The 14,751-nt window shown below is 27.8% G+C and overlaps 1 protein-coding gene across 1 annotated transcript in view; it reads right to left on the reverse strand.

Annotated features, from left to right (window-relative positions):
* LOC100212580 (midasin) overlaps positions 1–14,751 on the reverse strand; it is a 186,762-nt gene that overhangs the window by 69,786 nt on the left and 102,225 nt on the right. The window contains exons 46-58 of the mRNA XM_065793812.1: positions 10,508–10,641; positions 10,233–10,374; positions 9,404–9,542; positions 9,080–9,312; positions 8,931–8,999; positions 8,545–8,741; positions 8,159–8,388; positions 7,717–7,853; positions 6,741–6,959; positions 3,890–4,868; positions 3,585–3,802; positions 2,598–2,693; positions 2,434–2,528 (exon numbers count right to left, since the gene is read on the reverse strand). Of these exons, the coding sequence (XP_065649884.1) occupies positions 2,434–2,528; positions 2,598–2,693; positions 3,585–3,802; positions 3,890–4,868; positions 6,741–6,959; positions 7,717–7,853; positions 8,159–8,388; positions 8,545–8,741; positions 8,931–8,999; positions 9,080–9,312; positions 9,404–9,542; positions 10,233–10,374; positions 10,508–10,641 (2,888 nt within the window). The remainder of the gene's footprint in view (positions 1–2,433; positions 2,529–2,597; positions 2,694–3,584; positions 3,803–3,889; positions 4,869–6,740; positions 6,960–7,716; positions 7,854–8,158; positions 8,389–8,544; positions 8,742–8,930; positions 9,000–9,079; positions 9,313–9,403; positions 9,543–10,232; positions 10,375–10,507; positions 10,642–14,751) is intronic.

Genomic DNA, 14,751 nt, shown 5'->3' on the forward strand with positions numbered 1-14,751 from the left:
ATTAGTACTTGAACTGAGCAGTTCTCAATATAGTTTTTTGTTGATTAGTGTCCTAAAAGTTTGTTCATAGCTTGATTTTTGCACTAACTTTATGTTGTTGTCTGTTTTCCAGTGAAAAGCATGAACTCATCAAGAAGAAGTTGTCTTTACGATCCAGACTCATTCTGTTACATTTGTGGTGAATATACACTGCAAAAACATAGAAGAAACATAACAGACTTCATAAAAAAAAGTGTATTTGGCCTATTTTGGGGTTATGCTTGGGGACCAAGACAAGTCTTGGGCACCACACATAGTGTGCAAAGCATGTATCCAATTATTTCGAAAATGGAGCAAAGGACAAAGAAAAAGCTTCAAATTTGGTGTTCCAATGGTGTGGAGAGAGCAAAAAAATCATCATGATGACTGTTATTTCTGTGCAGTGCAAGTGCAAGGATTCAATAAGCATAAGAAAAAAAATGGGAGTATCCTAACATGGAATCTGCAAGAAGGCCTGTCCCTCATTGTGAAGATGTGCCTGTACCTGTGTTTGCCATGTTACCTGACCTTTCCCCACCTGATGATGATGAAATGCAGGGTATGGAGCTAAGCATTAGTTCTGGAAGTGAACCAGAATATGAAGGAAGTTTCAGAACACCTACACAGTTTACCCAAGGAGAGCTCAATGATCTAATAAGAGACCTCAACCTCTCAAAAAGTGCATCTGAACTTTAGCTTCAAGGCTAACTGAAAAAAATTGTCTGACGCCTGGAACTAAAATTACATCTTACAGGACCAGAGAAGAAGCACTTCTTCAATTTTTCTGCGAAGATGACCTACTTGTATATTGTAAGGATATTCCTGGCCTGATGCTTCAAATGGGTTTACAAGTATATCGTCCTGAAGACTGGAGGCTTTTCATAGATGGTTCTAAAAGGAGTTTGAAATGTGTTTTGTTGAACAATGGCAATCAGTGTGCATCTCTTCCAGTAGCTCACTCAACTAAACTTGCAAAACAATACAAAAATGTCAAAATGGTCTTGGAGAAACTGTGCTACCATGAACATTCGTGGCTGATATGTGTTGATTTAAAAATGATCAACTTTTTACTTGGACAGCAAAGTGGATACACAAAGTATCCTTGCTTCATCTGCATGTGGGATAGTAGAGCAAAACATCAGCACTGGGAGAAACTGAATTGGCCTCCAAGGGACACCTTTACAGTAGGAGCATCAAACATAGTGAACGAACCTTTGGTGGACAGGGAAAAATCATTCTACCACCACTTCACATAAAGTTAGGATTAATGAAGCAGTTCGTAAAGGCATTAGACAAAGATGGTAATTGCTTCATGTACATCTGCAGATCTTTCCCTGGTCTTAGTAGCGAAAAATTGAAGGCAGGAATCTTTGATGGTCCTCAAACTCGGAAACTCATTAAAGATTCAAATTTTCCTAAGGAAATGAATGACATTGAAGCTGCTGCATGGTGTAGTTTTGTGTTGGTAGTGAAGAACTTCTTGGAAAATAAAAAGGCAGACAATTATGAAGAACTGGTACAAAACATGCTGTTGAGATTTAGAAATCTAGGTGTACACATGAGCATTAAATTGCATTATCTTCACAGTCACTTGGACAGATTTCCAAAAAACCTTGGAGATTTTAGCAAAGAACAAGGGGAGAGATTTCATCAGGATATTATGGTGATGGAGGAAAGGTACCAAGGCAGATGGGACAGACATATGATGGCTGATTACTGCTGGAATCTACAGCGTGACTGCCCGAATAGCTCACAAAGAAGAAAATCATATAAAAAGCACTTTTCCAGCGATTAAATGTCTCCTATCTTTCATGTCTTGTTCATTTTTGAAGATTACGTTCTAAAACTAGTTAAAATAAACTAAAATCAACATTTACTTTGTTAAATTTATTGTATTCATGACAATATCAATAAAGTTAATGCGCGTGTAGCAAATTACGTCTTTTTTTTACACATTTCACAAAAAATCTCAAAAACTTGAGCCAATCTGGCAAAACTGATGACATATTCAGAATCAGCACCCCAAAGTTACCCTAAATTCGTTGAAATATCTTTGACCCCAAAAATGCTGTTGACCTGTGTAATAAGAAAGCTTTAATTGTTTTTAAGTTTTTTAATGATTTTTTCATTCACATATATTTTTAGTAGCCATATTTAATTTTAGTAGTAGGGTTAAAGAAAAATAATTCAATAATTGAAATTTTTAATAAAGAAGATAAGTTTATGTTTATTTAAAATAATATAAATGCAAAATATCAAACATATCTTAACACCTATAATACCTAAATAAGCACACATACACATACATAAATAAAATTTGTAGGAACTTGTTTAAAATTATGCTTATCAGAAGATTCATCACTCAATTATAAGATAATATTCACTAATTCACAGTATTTAAAAAATTAAACAAACTTTAGTTCGATCTTTCTCCATTCAAGAATTTTTTGTGATACAATCTGCATATGTTGTTTTAATGATACATGCGATGCTGCATAATCTTCCCAACTCTAAATATCACAAATATTTTTACTAAGTATTTTTAAAATTTAAAAAAGATCTAATGCAAGCTTACTCACATAACATTGACTCAATAAAAATTCAAAACCAGACACAAACTTCATAAGAGGAGTATAAACAGATTCTGAAAGAAGATATTCAATCACTTTCTCTATCTAAAAAAAAACAAATAATTTTTCTATACAAATTTGTAAACTACAATCTCAGTGCTTTTACATCAGCAATTTCTTTTCTAGATAACACAAAATCCCTGGATTTAAAGCAATTAACATTTTATGTTCCATTAATTACTTTATTAAAAGCTATGTATTACAGGTAAGTAATCCCTTTGCATTTGAAAATTTAAATCGTGTCTCCTTTTCTATCTTATATCAAACCTCATTCTTCTATGCACTCTCTCAAATTTATTTGTAGTTACATGGACATTAATGTTTCTGCATAATATGTTTATAATAATCTAAAACTATATATACAACTAACTGTAAAGTACATTTCAATGCACCACCACAAAACCATCTCAATGCACCATCACAAAACCATCTCAATGCACTATCTCGAAAGTCATCACCTCAATATATTGTATAACTTTCTATTACTAAAAACCTGCTGATATATGCTCCTCACACTCCACCCAGAAAAATTGACCAGCAATCTTCAATTAATATTTATAGCAATGCAACCTTTTCAAATTATTTTCTAGAGCCTTTGAAGCCCTAAACTTTGGGCTAAAAATATTTTAATTATTTTTTATAAATAAATACTATTTTAAAGTATATTTTTCTAGTCTTTTGTTCACTTGTTTATACAATAATTTTATCTTATCTTAAACCAATAATACATTATTAATTTTTTCTTTTCATCTTAAAAAAATGAAAAACTTCATTTAGATCATAGTTTATTTTATTAAAAGTATATTTTCTGAAAATATTATTAAATAAGATATATATTCATAAACCTGCTACCAAAAAATAATACTTTACTTGAATGTTTTAAAAACTATTTACTAATTTTATTGTACATTAAAAAACCATAGTTTATTTTTTAACCTGTTTAAGAGCAGGATGATTCTCAAACTCATTAAGCAACTTCTTCAAATGAATAAGGAACTCTTTTAATATATTTTGGCAAATTACAGATTCGCTAATACTGTAGTCAGTGTAAATATTAAATTTCTCACAGTGAATCTGCTCTTCGACACTGAGTTGTTGCATGATTTCAGAAAAAGTTAAATACAATGAAGTCATACAATTATCAAACTTGACATCTAAAAAAAAAAAAAATAACAAACAAACATGTTACAACCAATTGGTGTTTTTAAAAACAGTTTTTATCTGAAAAAAAAATACCGTACTTGAAAAAACATGTTCCATCTTTAAAAGAGATAATACTTGAGACAATGAAAAAAGTTCTGACTGAGACTGATTCTCTTCTATGTTTAAATAAATTACTTTTACTGCATTATAAACTAACTTTTGGTCAACAATTGCATCAATGGTTTGTTTCTTGTTTAACACTACTTGATCAATCTTGTTTTCTAATGTTACATCGTTATTCATAACAAGGAACTCACTTTCATAAGTGGGAAAAAGCTGGTCTTGTAATTCTTGATTTTCTTCATCTTCAGTTTTGTTTTCACAATGTGATTGAGATTTGAAACGAAATAGAGACTCTCTGTCATTTTGTTTTTGCTTTAATTGGTATTGCTCAATTGACCAGAGATCAAAAAGTTTATCAAGAAGGTTTTGCAATATGTTTGCTGATAGAGAGTCTTTATGTTTCATTTTATTAGATAATCTGTAATCTTTGATCTTTATTAAAGCTGTATGAAGTGTAAATAATTTTATATGATCTATACCAGGTATATCTTGATTATTTGTAAGAAAAATGTGCAGCTCTTCGCTACATAAAAATCTTGCATTCTCTAAAGAGCTGCTTTGCCATAAATTAAATATTTTATATAAAATATCCCAGGGAAGCAACATATTGGTGTCAGGATGGATGTGAATGTAATGTATTTCTGACAGTAACGATTTTAATTTATCTCCAAGTAAAGTAAATCCAGTTTGACATTTTTGGATAGCTATCAAAGGTAAAGTTGTTATATCTTTATAAAATGGAAATTGTGTTTTCATTTTTATAATAAATTGAGTTGAAGAATTATTCCACATTTGAAGTTTTTGAAGAGCTGTTGAGATTTCTTTAATGAATGCTGCATTAGGTTTTTTTTTACTAGAAAAATATGATTGCGTTTGTTGAACGAGTTCAATAATATTGCATTCGCTGCAAATTGTAGCAACATAATGATCAAATTCTTCATAGATCTGTTGATACTATAAAACAAAGTTTATTTTAAAAATAATTTTGTCTTAGCATTTTAACGATTTTCCTACATTTTTTTTAAACTACTTTTTCTATACTATGTTTCAAATTGTATTTAATCTTTTACATATACTTAATACTAAAGTTACTAACAATTTTTTTGGGTTGTTTGATTGCATTGGGATAATTAACTGATTTATGTCAAATTGGGTTTGCAAAACACAAGCATATAAACTTCTTGTAACATGTATCATGTTATTGTTATGATTAAATCTTATTTGTTACATTGTGACCTTATAAAATCAAATTTTACATTTTTGCGATGTTGCACTATTTGGATCTGTAAATTAAGCACAGACAAAAAAAAATTTTTAAGCCTTTTTTTACTTTTAGAAATACTAATCAACAGTTTTTAGTAATTTTTATTACCTCCTCTCCTCAAATGAAAAATAAAAATAAAAAATAAAAAAAGTAAAATACATAAAGGATCAAAACTAAGTAAAGGGAGTAAACTTTCATTAAAAAAAAAAAAAAAATCAAAGTGTTAGGAAAATAACATCTAAAGCAAAGTGTGATGTGACACACTTTTGAATATTACACCTTGATTAAACAACAAAGTTATTAGTATGCATCATAAAAATAAAATCATTCACAAGTAGTTAAAAACAGTTTATGCACTATGAACATTAAGATTAAAAGCCTTGAAATTTATTAAAAAAAAAAACAGAAAAAATGAAGCTATAAAGATTGACTAGAGAAACTACAAAAACAAATTATGGTACAAAAATTAATTATCGAGAAAACATTTATATATCAATCTTTAAATAACTTTTTAAAAAAGCTTGAATTAGTCATCGCAAAAGAAATACTTTTAAACAGGAAAGAAAAATTTTCACAGCAAAACACAGCAAAGACCTTAAAAAGAAATGAATTCCTTTAGAATAAAAAATTACATTAAATGATTACCCAAGAGGTCAAGGGGGTCAAAGCGAGAAAATCAACATTTTGAAAAAATTCAATATTAATTCAAAAACATTTTGTAAGAGGGAAACTTAAAATTGCATCATTTAACATATCAGAAAAATAATCATAATCAAGCTATCATTTTTAAAATTGCATCATTTTAATGACATATCAAAAAACATTGCATTATTTTAATGATATATTAAAAATAATACAAATAATGAGAAGAAATCAAAACCAAAGGTCTTTTTTAGGTTTTTTTTATTGCTCTAATAATAAGTATTTTCAACATTCCATTAGATTTTATGAATGAAAAATAACTGATGATATGCACTAAGTACTCCTTACCTTTCACTCTAGCGTTTCAAGTTTGAAATACGCACTACTAAGTGGTTAAGAGACACTACTAGATGGCAGTGCCTGTGAAAACTATCACTTGTATCTCTTCAACACCAAAATAGATAAATGTTTTAACTCATTCATGAATCTGACTTATTTTTTTTTAAATGCCACTGAGATTCCTTCACCCGAGGTCCTAATATAGACCTCTGGTATCCTCTTATAGGTCCTCATATAAATTAAATAAAAAAAAAATTATACAACAAAGTATATAAAACTCGACATAATGAAATTAATTTACCATAACATTAATATATGTTACAAGAACTTTATATGCTTGTGTTTAACAAATTGACAGAAATCAGGTAATTATCTCAATGTTATTAAACAATCTAAAAACTTTCACCTGATATGAAACAAAAAAGATTATATCTTAACTCGATGACATTTAACAAAAAAGTTTTTTAACGTAATAAACAAACAAGCAAACAAACAAAAGTTTATTTTAACTCTACAAAATATAGCACTTTTTACTCCTCTTTGTTTTGTTATTTTTTTGTTAACTTAAAAAATTAAAATACCTCAGAAGACTCTGGTCTTATAGGTAACTCACAGGTAGTATTCTCTATTTCAGTTATCAGTAGTTTTCTCAAAACAAGTAAGCATCTCACACGTTCAGGATTTGAAGTCAAGTGTTCCAAATTATCATTACTTAGATTTTCAAATTTCATGGGAGAAAATCCACTCCATATATATTCAGCATTATAACGCACTTCCAACTCATTATTTACTTCTTTCAACTAAATGAAACATTAAAAAAAAACTCTTAAAAAATGAAAAACAATCACTTATTTATCTATTAATGAACTTTTTAAACCACTTGTTTATATATGAAATTCAAATAAAAATATACTTTTATATAAAGCATTGTAAATTACACATACTCTTATATAAACTAATGTAACTTATATATACTTTTACATAAAGTAAGTTCCTATTGGAATATATAAAGATATACTCCAATAGGAATATATCTTATATGGCCTATATTACGATCAAATTTAATAATAACTCTTGAACAAATCTTAAACTCTTCTAATGGAAGGCTTTTAACAAAAATGTTAAAATATGATTGCAAAATTGTTTTAAACAGCGCTTTTACCAAATATCCAGTAAAAAATTTTTTAACTTTAATGCAATATTTTCTGTTGCTAATTGTAAAACTGAGTACCTTGACTCTACTATTATATTTAAATCTCAAATTCTATTGTTAAACTTAAATCTTAAATTAAGTTAATTTTAACAATTAGTTGTTAAAATAAAATTAGGTATAACACAGAGTTTGACATCTAAATATAATTACTGTTATATCTATATCGCAAACTCTAATGTTAAAGCTTAGCAGAGTTGATATTTAACAATAGAGTTTGCAATATAAATATAACTCAACTGATTTTTATGAAAATTAATAAAAAAAATTTCAACATTAAAAAAAAAACTCTAAAAAGGAATAGATTTTAAAACTTTTTTATACACAAAATTTATCTTTTAAATTACCTCTTCATAAAGATAGTGCAACTTTAATTTTTTTTCTTCAACAATATCATACTTGTTAATTGGTCTCAGACAATATAACATCAATAAACCAGAATAACAAGATAAAGTACCAGCTACAATTTCATGTTGAAACTCATCTGCAATAAAAATCAAAATAAAAACTTATTTTGATACCGAAAGTTTCAAAAACTAAGTTTTTAAAAGTTTTATTATATTGATAGATATATTTTTTGATATATAATTAAATCATTTATTTTAGAAACCTGTCAAATAAGCTTTTTTAAAATTTCAGAAAAAATGCCACTTGACAGTTTCTAAAATAAATGATTCAACTGATTTTTAATCTTTTTCATATACAACTAGTGTTTAATTTTTAGTAATAAAAAAGTTTAATTTTATTGTAAATACAAAGTACACTAAAATAAATAAGGGAAATAATTACTGTTAGAAATTTGAACAAGAAAGTATATTAATGCTTCTAATATAATATTCATTCCAACAAGATTATCAGAGTGATGATTGGAAATGGTTTTTTGGATATCAACTCCAATAGCCATCAGCTCATTTATATTAATAGAGAAAGATTTGATTTCGCTATAGCTGGTTAAAGAAGCCTTTATGTCATTAAAAAGTGTAATAATGTCTCTTATTGATATTTGCACCAAATCATCACTAAAAAAAAAGATTTAAAGTTGATGTACATAACTACAACCTAGACAGTGACACAGTATGAACCTGTCACTCTTTACTACAACCACCATAATTTTGGCCACTATATTACTACTAACAATACTTGTTATCATTTTGTTTATACTGCAATTAACTTACATAAATATTTCATATTGTTTCATCAAAATACTTGAATTGGCCCAAAGTATTGAACAAATATCAGAAATCTTCTTTTTTATGCCATCGAATTCTCGAAGTTTTATACATAAAAGAGGTTGAAGAGGATTTCTTTTGTCAACATGATTGTCAAGAAAAGAAAATAAAGAAGAACAAGAACTAGCAACTTTTTGTAAACTCTAAAAATAATTTTTTTTGCTTGCAGTGAAAGTTTGATTAACTAAAAGAATGTAAAAAAAAAGAGGCTTTGTAATTAAAAATAAATATTAACATACAAATATATATATACATTATTGCTCTGTTCTTTAAGAACATCAAGCACTATATTTGTAGAACACTCAAGTATTATAAATATATAAAATTTATACATTATCATGAAGGCTTGAACCTTTCAGAAACTCTTCAAAAACAGCAAATGTTAAATGTGGTTCAAAACTCTAAAAATAAAATTTTTAAATGTATGCCTTGCAGATAAAAACTTTTTTTTTTTTGAAAAATAAAAATATAAAAATTGCACCTTAAATTTCATAAAACCTTCATTCTCTAAGAAACTAATGTTTCTGGCATTGGCATAACGTACCAAGTTGTCAGTTGAATTTATCTGACGATCAGTTAGTCTATTTTTTAATTCGCTATTTTTTAACATTTTAAAAGTATTTGATGTAAACAAAGCTTTACAAAATTCATGTAAATAAATATTCCAAGTTAAATCATTCTCAAGCTTCAAAACATCATTGTGTAATTGTTCAACTAATTGTAAAAAAAAAAAAAAAACTAAAATAATTATAATAACAATTATTGCAATGTCAAAACTAAACCAATAATAAAAAAATATTTTTACTTTCACTCTGCATTTCTTGACAATAAAATTTGCTTTGCCATATGTTGCTAAACAACTTAAGTGCTTGTTTGTTGTAAGTATACGAAGTTTCATTTATTGGTAAAAAACGTATCTTTTCAGATACTTCTACGATTTTATTCTAAATAAAAACGTACAAAACACTTACATCTAAATCAAAGGTTGTTATTGAGTTGAATTTTAAGTTTCAGATAACATAATTCTAAGTGCAAAACAAACAATATAAAGAACTTAGTTCAACTTTTTTTAACAATTGACATTACAATGAAAAGAAAGTATTTGAAACTATTTTTGCATATATTGGTATACAGTGAAATGTAGTATATAATGATATGTTGTATGCAGTGCATGTGGTATAAACTATGTTGAATACTATGGGATGTAGTTTAAACTAAGATGTGGTATACAATGGCATTTGATGTATAGCAACGTGTGATAAATATTAGTATGTAGTATACAGTAGCACACATTATCAATTAAGTATAAATTAGGATTGAGGTCAAATATCATATTTATATATGAAAATAGCCTTAGCAAACTTTTCTAAACTGTATAAATGTGGAAAATTGTACATTTAACTTTAATAAAAAAAAGTTGTATTTAATCAAATTATTTGACACAATCCCATAACTTTATGACTCTTGGTACTGTTTTAACGCTGGTATAGATTAGTATGTTTTATACAACGGCATGAGATATATATTAGCATGTGGTATGTGGTAAACAGATAATAAATATTTTGTGAAATTTATTTAACTAAGATCTTTTAATTAAAAAAAAAAATAATAAGAAAGAATAAAAAAAATATCACCATTAATATTTCCTGTTCGTAATAAGCAAATGCTGCTGGTTGCACAACCATTGCTTGAATTGAATGTAAAATTTTGTTACATTTATGCTGAAAAATGTCATTTAAACGCTGCAAGCATAACTGCAAATCATCAGGTAAACACCTGCAAAAATAAAAAAATTTTGATTTACAAAAATGAAATAAATAAATAAACTTTATAAATTTATAAATCACAATAAAAATCAAATTATCAATCTTATCAAAGTTACTTGGTTTTAATGTAAATATAAATTTACCATGTAATCTCAGCCACAGAAATAAATTCCTCTGTAAACCATTTCCAATGTATTAATAGATACTGATTACTATGATATGAATTCGACTTACAACAAATAATGAAGCGGTAAAACCATTTAAAACTATGCTCAACCTGGAAAAAGTATTTTATATTTCAAATCACAAAAGAAATTATTTAATATAGTGTCTCATATAAAACATATTCGAGTGGATCCTACACAGACATATTCCTGTTAAATTTTTAAATATTTATACAGTTACTTTAATATATATATTGGGGTCAGATGATAATTGATGGTTGGTTGTGGGGGTCAGATGATGGTTGTAACAAAAAGTCTAATATCAAAAAACAACAAATAACAGAATACAATTAATGACATAAAAAAAACAACGTAGATAATTTAAAAAACATAAATGTAAATTATGTAAAAAAAATTGCACTTCATAAATGTCAAAGTCAAAGTTCTCAATTATGGTTTTTTGATACTAGGTTTATTAAATTTGGAATAAGCAACCAAAGGCCGGTTGCTATATTTATTTATACTTTGATACGCTAATAAATTTTAAACAATTAATGCCTTTAATTTTTAAGACAATAGCTTCATGATATTCAACAATCCTACACCACTAACTACTTCTCTACCATGAGAGGTAGCAAATAAAAAATCTACTCTACAATTTGAAAATTATATTTAATAGAGCTATGTTGTGTAAATTTGACCATAAATCTATTTTTGAATTGAGTGCAAGGACAATCACTCCATAATATAACATTTTTTATATAATTAATGCAATATTCAAACATACAAATATAGGTCATATATTTCACTTAAGTAAGTAGTAGTTGCACTTTTTATTTTATCATTATCATCAGATATTATTACAAATAATTTTGGCTCTATTTGGTAACGATAAGTTACAACTGTAAAAAGTAATAAATAGTCAAGGGAATTCAAAAAGTAACCTGAACAGCATCCTAATAACCACATATATAGTTATGTGAATAATCAAAGTGTATATAAAAAAATGGTCTAGTTTGGGATTTCTCTTTTGGCTATGGTATTGCTCAGACTGGTGCTTTTTAGTAAGATTGAAGGATAAACTAAAATTACCTTAATTAATTTATCTATGACTATGTTTTTGGGCAAAAAAAACTTAATAATTTACTATCACTACACAATGAATATTTCAATATTCAACATTAGGACATAGGTGGCTTGCACAATACATAATTTTCTAACCATTAATTGCAATACAATGGAATATAATATAAATAATTACCCCCCCCCCTCTTTCACAAAATTTCCCATATATGTATATTTTTTTATCTTTTATCTAATTTATTACTATGTGTTTTTCACAAAACCAAAAGGTTCAAAACATATCCTGGTTATATAGTTAAAATAAAAGAAAAACGTCAAATTTTAGGTCTCTAAACTATAACAAATTAAAAGGTTTGATTTCCATTTTTCTTCAAAATGCCTAATTTTTCAATATTATAACATAATCTAAAGAAAAAATAGTTTTTGCTTTAAAATATTTTTTGCTTAATTTAAATTTTAAAAAATTTTACATTTTATTTGAAACATTTTTTGCTGATGAGTTATGCTGTTCAAATCACTTTATTTCATTCCTTTGTCCACACTTTTTCTATTCAATTTAGCAACCATCATGTTTTGTCTCTGACCTTTAATATGAATGTCTTTAAAAGAATATCTTGAATCATTAAGAAGTTCACTTCATTGGTTATACCTGGATTTGTAAGTGTTTCAATAACAACATCTTCAGCCAAGTACCAAGTATGTCTCGGAAGAGAATTTTAGCCTAAAACTTTACCTCTATGTTTTTGTCTACTTTAATAGCTTTGAAATCTTTAAACAGTGCCTGGAATATAACATATGACTTTAGAAACCAATATCTATTATCACAATAGATGCAATTTCGTTGACATCCTTCTCTTCCATTGATATCAATTTTGTTGAAATCTTATCTCTCCTACATTGATATGAGTTTCGGTTTATTATGAGTTAGTTGAAGCATCAATAAATATATAACATTTGCCATAAATCAAACCCCATGACAATCAGTAGGTTGATGAAGGAAGAGGTTTGGTACTTTGTTACCCAGATAAAAAGAACCTAATTCACACAATCTTATATAGTCTATTCTTACCTATGGAAAAGTTTTCCGAGAAATGATGTTTCTTAGGTTTTTTTAGCATCTAGTGCAATCTGAGGCATATAAGAATTGTTTTTTAAAATGTTGCAACCAAATCTGCCAAATCAATTAATATATTGCATACTTGAAAATTTTCATAACAATATTTTTTTAAATTTAAAAACAATTATTTTTTTGGTCCCTTAGTCTTTAATGTTAGTGTTTGCACAAAATAACGTCTCTCATATGCATCAACAACATAAAAGCCACATAATATGCTTCCCTATAAAATGTCCTACAATATAACCATATAAACACCAGTGTTTAAAGCAGTTGTCTCAGTACACACACACACACACACACACACACACACACACACACACACACACACACACACACACACACACACACACACACACACACACACACACACACAAACACACACATATATATAAATATATATATAGATATTTCTATCAAGGGCTATTTTAGGAATTAAATTTTGGCAGCAGTATACCCTGTCCTAGAGAAATTTAGTGGAAATATTGCCGAAATTCAGCATTTTTCTGTAAAAAAAAAAAAACAAACAATATTTGCCATAAAAAACATTAAAAAAAAAAAAAAGATCCTCAATTTTTAATTTGGGTAGCGCTCAAATACGGCTGATGCTGTCGAAAACAGTCTAGAATAGCCCCTGTATGCATATATGTGTGTGTGTGTGTATATATATGTATGTATGTATGTATGTATGTATGTATGTATGTATGTATATATAATATATATATATATAAATAAGTTTAATTTTGCATATATTCAGCAAGAGTGCTTGATGAATGATACCAGAGCTATATAATTGATTTTTTGACAAGATTAAATAAAAATAACTACATAACTTTTAACACTTGAAGTTTCATGCGTTTAACAATCATCAGGTATAAAATACATTGTACATATTTATATATATATATATATATATATATATATATATATATATATATATATATATATATATATATATATATATATATATATATATATATATATATATACATTAGGGATATGACTTTTTTGCAACCTACTAGGCCTGTATCGTAATTCAATGAACTTTTATGTAAAAAGAACGAATAGATGTTTCATTTTGACATATTTTGAAAAAAGGTCACCCCAAAACCAAAAAATCGAATTTTCAATAGGTACACTTTTGTACAGTAAATGAATATTAAAGGCTGAAGATGTTGTAAGAGTCATACTCCTGTTGTTATTTTATTTATTTATGCAACATGTACTGTGATATAACAAAAAACATTATGTGATATATAATTATACAAGTATTACAAAATTAACAGTATCAAAGCGTCTAGTACAACAATATACATAACTGTCTGTGTCTATAGGCCTACTGTGTTTAGTACATGGGTCACATGATGCTCACGTCTCATAAAGAGTCTAGCGCTTATTACTTAGAATGAATCGAAGTTGCAGTTTGTCTTTCTTTCTGCAGGAAGCATACAGGTCTTGCATCACCTTGATTGCACGTTCAGCTATCTGATTACTTCGTGGTATGTCGATGACGGATGGCTCTTTCTTCCAGCGATTTTGAATGACTGCAATGCCTTTTTGTAAGGCTTCAATACATCAGATAAATTCTTGAAGTCATTGTCATTGTACTTTTGACTACTAAACCAATGTTCTGCCCACTCATATGAAATGAACCTGCAAACCTTCTCCAAATTCTTTCTCGCTTCAGGCATAAGAATGAACGCCAGAATGGCGAGAATGGCTCTTGAGTTCCATCTGGCATTGCTCATATTAGGAATGTTCTGAAAGTGAATCAGAGGGAAGTTTCTTTGTTCTTCATAGAACCTAAACACTCTTGTTAAATGGTACAAAAACTTCATATCGTCTCTCCACCCTGATTTATCAAGAATTTCTACAGTTCCATTCACAAACTTATCCTTCAGTTCATCATACTTATTCAACAGTTCAGACACAAATGGGTATTCAATGTTTGGAGATTTGGTATCACCCCCAAGTTCTTCGTCCATCACCAGACGGAGAATCCTGTCTAGTACGTGATGCTGACAAC

This window comes from Hydra vulgaris, chromosome 03 (assembly GCF_038396675.1).
Source record: "Hydra vulgaris chromosome 03, alternate assembly HydraT2T_AEP".
Lineage (NCBI taxonomy): Eukaryota > Metazoa > Cnidaria > Hydrozoa > Anthoathecata > Hydridae > Hydra > Hydra vulgaris.